At 36.6% G+C, this 6,062-nt stretch overlaps 1 protein-coding gene across 1 annotated transcript; it reads left to right on the top strand.

Annotated features, from left to right (window-relative positions):
• The first annotated feature begins 4,305 nt into the window (after positions 1-4,305).
• On the top strand, positions 4,306-5,638 carry LOC108968494 (protein windbeutel). Its single transcript, XM_018932558.1, has one exon. The coding sequence runs from the start codon at positions 4,545-4,547 to the stop codon at positions 5,340-5,342; it is 798 nt and encodes a 265-aa protein (XP_018788103.1). The 5' UTR covers positions 4,306-4,544; the 3' UTR covers positions 5,343-5,638.
• The last annotated feature ends 424 nt before the right edge of the window (positions 5,639-6,062 follow it).

The following is a 6,062-nucleotide window of genomic DNA, read 5'->3' as shown; positions in this document are numbered from 1 at the left end:
CCTTAGTCATCAAGTGTAGTAAAACAATCAATTCTAGATTTAGATTTCTTGTATTAAAAAATTTAAGGAGCTCTTTCTACATATGATAGGCATTATTGCCATATACTGCTGCAGAGAAGCCATTGACAAAATGTGGGGTCTCTCACTGATAGTGATTTTCTAGCTCAACGACACCATAGTCAATAACATTATGATCTATGTAGTCTTTATGTGGTGGAGCTCTCAAGAAAAAACTACTCGTGCAAAAATACTCGAGTGCGTTCAACGGGTGGTGCTCATCAGCATGTGTGGTACACTAAATTTCACTCCAATCATGGCACTAGATGCCATTTTGTATACGGTGCTCGTAGTCATTGCCGGAAGCTGTATGGCTGCGAAAGTTGCTATCAAACTCAGCGAATCTGGGTGTCTGAACACTCGGAAATCCGATACACTTTGACTTCACACCGTATCACTTGGATCATGTAGTTGCCAAGCCGGACTCTGGCGGCTCCTTTTCTGCATATATACTGGCGAGGTAGTTGTGGGTGATAGGAAGCTGTTGGAGTAGAAGAGCAGTGAGCTTCTTTGCGGATGAGTTAAAGCTTGGGGAGAAGGTTGGTGAAGGATTGGTGGAGTTTACTGCCAGGAGCTCAATATAAACTCAAGCTTCTTACTTCCTGACTATTGTAGTATTTTTCAAGCCGAGGTTACAGCCATTAAGATATCTGCAGCAGTAGGTTTACAACTGGGCAATGCAACCCTTTCTTTTCTTGATCAAAAAAAATAATTCTTTATAAACTGTATTATTTTGTTAGTCTACATATATATCATAGACCTACATATTGAACTCCTAGTACTGTGGCGACTTTAATTCAAGTAATCAAACTTTAAGATTATTTTTATCAAATTATTTTCAATAAGACAGCTTTGAATATGCCAAGCTGACACGTTCCAGCCAAAACATAAGTAATTTCCTTAATGATGCTAATGGGTTTGTACCTCGACAATGTTGTCGTCGAATATTTTGTTTCGTTCTGGCATATTTCAAGTTTTTAATTACGATGATTCTTTGAAGAATTTATAATTACTGTTCCAACCTTTTTACTGAAGATGTACCTACCTCAAAGAGTGAGTAAGTTGATACATATTTTGTGAGTAAGGTTATTTCTTTGTTTTTATAATTACGAATTTCTTGTCTATAAATTCCTTGAAAAGCGGGAATGGGGTTGAAAAAGTAATGAACATATGTTTTCAACAACTTTTACACAACTCTGCCATATTCTTTTAGGGATAAAGAATAATAAAAAAGTGTGAAATCAAGAAACATCTTCGAAAAAAATCAAAACATATAAAATCATAAAAAATAATACGTTAGGATGAAGTGATCCCAAATCCTATGAGATTAAACCCGAAACTAGAGATCGGAAATTTAAAACTATTACTAGACTACTATATTACTATTATAAGCAGCCATGACATAGCTACTTACTTATCACTCATATCAAACGGTTTTGAACCATTTAAAAAAGACTGGCTACAACAAGAAGCTCGATGTTTGGGTACCACATATATTGTCTGTGAAAAAATTTAATGAATCGAATTCACATCTGCGATTCTTTGCTGAAACGAAATGAAATCGAACCATTTCTGAAGAAAAACGGCTAGCACTGATCAACAGAAAGGGCTAAGTCTTCCATCAGGATAACGCTAGACCACACACATCTTTGAAGACACGGCAAAAGCTGGGAGAGCTTGGCTGGGAAGTTCTGATGCATCGACCATATAGACCTTGCACCAACGGACTACCATTGGTTTCGGTCAATGCTGATTTCCCTTATGGCAGTAAAGTTGGCTTCAACAGAAGCCTGTGACTGTGTACTTGTCGTAGTTTTTCGCCGAGAAGCCAGAAAAGTTTTACACTGATGGAATAATGTCTCTAGCGGAAATATGGCAAAAAGTGGTCGACCAAAATGTTGCATATTTTGTTTATTAAAGGGGTATTCTAGTCTAGAAATGCTATTTAACGGCATTTTTTAAAGTCCAATAAAAAAAAAAAATTAAGAAAATTTTTACTATCCAATTTTTTATCAGATTTTTATTGATATTTTAAGAATACAAAAACAAAAAATTAAAAAATTTTTTTTTGATAATTTGATTAAATGTGGCGTGGTGGCGTGGCGGGGGTTGAAAATTCGGGTGCGCCCTTCCTGACACAATTCCATCAGTTTGGGTGATCTGAAAAAAAAAAAAAAAATGCTGCTGTTATCTGAACTAGGATAAATAAAAAAAAAAGTTTTCAGTAAATGGCGACTGTTGAATTTTTTGCCCGTTTTTTGGCAACGATCTAAATTTTTTAAAAATAGTAAAAATCTAAATTTTTTTAAAATTCTATTTCCAAACAATGAGAGATATATAAGGAAGGCCCACATCAAATTTCAAGTTAATCGGTTTATTAGAACTTGAGAAATCATGTCACAAGTGTTGAAAATGGTAGTTTCGAGAAAAACGCGATTAAAGATTTGTGTCTAACTGCAGGCAGTCTGTACCTACATTTCGTTAACGGCCATTCCTGCAGAGCCGTTTTGCACGCTGCGTCACTAAAATAGCTATAAGTCGGTAAATAAAAGGAATTTTAAAAATTCCTTTGGGGAATATATTCTTAAAGGTCCAGTCTTTATGCAAAAAAAAAAAATAGATTTTTTCAAAATTCTGGACTAGAATACCCCCTTAAAGTTCAATATAAATCAAAAAGAAATAAGTTGAAGTTTGATTAAAAATACGAAAAAACTTTTTCGACTGCCCAATACTAACACCTCAAAATTCAAATGTTCAAGTTTTGGATTTTTTTTTTGGTTTTTATACAACCTCTTCCTTTCACGGGTATTTTCCAAGGTTTGGCGCATGATGGAAATCAGCGCAGTTAGTGCAATTCAATGAAAACCAGAAACTATGGGATAGCAGGTGTACGTCATACACCGAGTGGAATATGCAGCTGAAATGGCTGTACAGAAACGATAAAGACTCAAAACATACGGCTAGAAACGTAAAAAAATGATTTTATAGAAAATTTTATATAAAATATAAATTTATGGACAATCAAAGAGAGTAGTGTAGCCGCAAACCAAAGCATGCTAATGATTTATGGCAGACAGCATATGTTGGATTTGCTTGAACTTGTCAACTCAATTGCATAGCTGCAGGTTTCTATGTTCGTATATTGCTTAAGTCAATAAATATAATCAAAAAACTCCGACTACATGGTTGATTTGACTATATTTGTTGACTTAGACAATATATGAACATGGCAATAGAGTCGACAATTTCAAGAAGATCGAACAGTGTGCCATAAATCATACAAAAAATACTTATAACATAGCGCTCATTACCTGTGAAGCACCACGTGCAAGAAATTGCCAAAAACAAATATGATCAGTCATGAGAATAAAGAGAAATATGTTTTGGCTTATGCGATCAACTTCAGTGGCGTGTCTTAAAGCCAGGCTAAGAACAATAATAAGAATTTCAATTCCAGCGACAACATTTCAAGCAAAAGAGAGAAACAGCTTACGTACAGCGCTGAATATCAACAGAGAGGCTTGTTGGTTTGAGTGCGGCTCAGAAGCGGTACATACGAATACACTGTGCTCAGCTTTACCTACATATCGTCAACTGAAATGCAAAATAACGTAACAACATTTTCGGAAATTTACAGTGGCATGAATGAAGCATGAAATAAAATGGAACATGTGTGAAAAAAAAAATTTAATATTGGTTAAAACTGGTTTATAATGAGAGCAGAACCTGAAAATGTTGTACATATGTAATATTATGTATGTAATTTGAAGTAGTGAATCGTAATCAATGAGAAACTCAATTTCGAATTTTTTGATGATACGTTATTTTGCATTTCAGTTGACGATATGTACATTTGTACATTATATAAATGCTTGTGTGTTTATCATGTTTATCTGGAGACGTGGAAATCAGCTTTTGCCAGAAGTCATTCAACCTGTCGGCAAGCGCTTGCACTTACAACGCTGTTTCAGAGCGACAATGGCAAGGTAATTGTTTTATATACATACATATTTACAACTCTATGCCAGTATATTTCGCAGTCGAGTAACTAAAAGTAACAACAAAAAGCGCATATAGTCAAATAGCGCTTGCTGATCAGCATGCTGAGAGAATAAAAAGCAAAGTCAATGTTAAAAATGTATATGAAAATGCAAAAAAAGTAGAAAAATACCGGTGGGCTCCATTGAGTATGTGTGTGTTTGTGCGACTTATGACTCTGTGTGGAGTGCTGTTGACGCTCTGTAGGCTGCTCGGGAAGTTAGTGAGCACAGCTGTACGGTGGTTATAGCAACAGCTCAAGCCACCTTTCTTTTCCAGCGCCTGTTTATTCAGTAAGAAAAATACGCCGGCAGTGAGAGGGCGACTAAAAGAACGGCTACAGCCAACTAAAAAATACTTGCCATACAATTTATAGAATATACTAGATCTTCATTTCTTTTGTAAAGTAAAATAGTAAAAACAAAAAAAAAGCCTACGCAATATCCGCAATGCAAACGACAAAAAAGTACCTGAAATATGCACAGCTTCTTGCCAGTGTTGTGCTGGTGACTTGTGTGACCACGGCGGCGGCCAGTTCATGCGCCGGCTGCGTGGATTTGGATGAGCTAAACTTCGATCAGACTGTCGAGCGGTTTCCCTATGCGCTAATCAAATTCGATATCGCCTTTCCTTACGGCGATAAACATGAGGCCTTCGCGGCATTCTCAAAAACTGCGCACAAAGTCACGAAAGAGCTGTTGGTGGCCACTGTCGGCATCAAAGACTATGGCGAGAATGAAAACAAAGAGCTGGGTTTGCGTTTTAAAGTGGACGATAAGAGTTTTCCGGCTATTTTTCTTTTTAAGGATGGCAAGTTGGAACAGCCTGTGCGCTTTCCCACACACTTGGATGTGACATTGGACAATTTGAAGCAGTTTGTGACACAGCACACGGATTTATATATCGGACGCGACGGTTGTCTGAAGGACTTTGAAGAATTGGTCAAGAAATACGCTAACAAAGCAAATGACGAACAAGCGGCGTTAATTGCAAAAGCGGAGCAAATGTTGCAAGCTGTAGCTGGCGATGAGATGAAGTCGGCAAGCGCCAAAGCCTACTTGGTTTATATGCGAAAAATCAATGAGAAGGGTTACGACTATGTGGAGGACGAGACCAAGCGGCTGCAACGTCTGAAGGCTGGCAAGGTGACGGATGCCAAGAAATTGGAATTGCAGCGAAAACTCAATATACTCGAGGCATTTCGTGTCAACAAGCTGACGAAGTTGAGGAGCAGCGATGAGCTCTAAGTCCATGACTGCAAACAGTATTGGCATTAAGAAAATGAAATTTAACTGAAGTGAAGTGCTTTTAATCCATATAAGAGACGTACATATGTACATACAAATACAAAAAAAAACGTAATGTAGTTAATTAAGTGTGTTTGACAGGACAAAAGCGGCAATAACACAACAATTTAACGTTGACAAGGGATTGTAACGCGAAACTTTGCGCTTCGACTAAATTATATTAGTTAATACACATGTATGTATGTATGTACACAATAGTTTATTTTCGTCTCATTTAATAAATTATTTGTTAGATTTATATAAATAAACTGTACGTATGTGCGTGTATTTTTGGTCTTAAATTTTTTGTTGGTAACCCTTGGTTTGTTGTGCCACAAACTTGTTAGAACCTTGCCATGGTAACCAGTTTTTGGTATACTGTTGCGTATGGCAATAAACCGAAAGCAAATATTATTCGGCAATGCGGCAATATTGTGCTGCCATAAAAAGCCTTGGAGCATTCACTAGGGCATTATAGCTTTCTTTAGGTAACAATGAGTAAGAAACAAGAAAATACGACTGCGCCAAAGCCATAAAATCCGTTAAAGGTATATCTTTTATAGCATAAAAATATCTGTATACTGATTTTGATCATTCAGTTTGAATAACATGGTACAAATATGCACCATTTTAGTTGACCAATTTTTACCATTTTTCTGCTAGAGACATTATTCCATCAGT

Source organism: Bactrocera latifrons, unplaced genomic scaffold, assembly GCF_001853355.1.
Source record: "Bactrocera latifrons isolate USDA-ARS-PBARC rearing strain unplaced genomic scaffold, ASM185335v1 scaffold_219, whole genome shotgun sequence".
NCBI lineage: Eukaryota > Metazoa > Arthropoda > Insecta > Diptera > Tephritidae > Bactrocera > Bactrocera latifrons.
The sequence above is the reverse complement of the archived record's forward strand: the minus strand, read 5'-3'. Positions and strand labels throughout refer to the sequence as shown.

Excerpts from the sequence above, each read along its gene's own strand:
- LOC108968494 (XM_018932558.1), top strand. The coding sequence starts at position 4,545 with ATGCAAACGACAAAAAAGTACCTGAAATATGCACAGCTTCTTGCCAGT.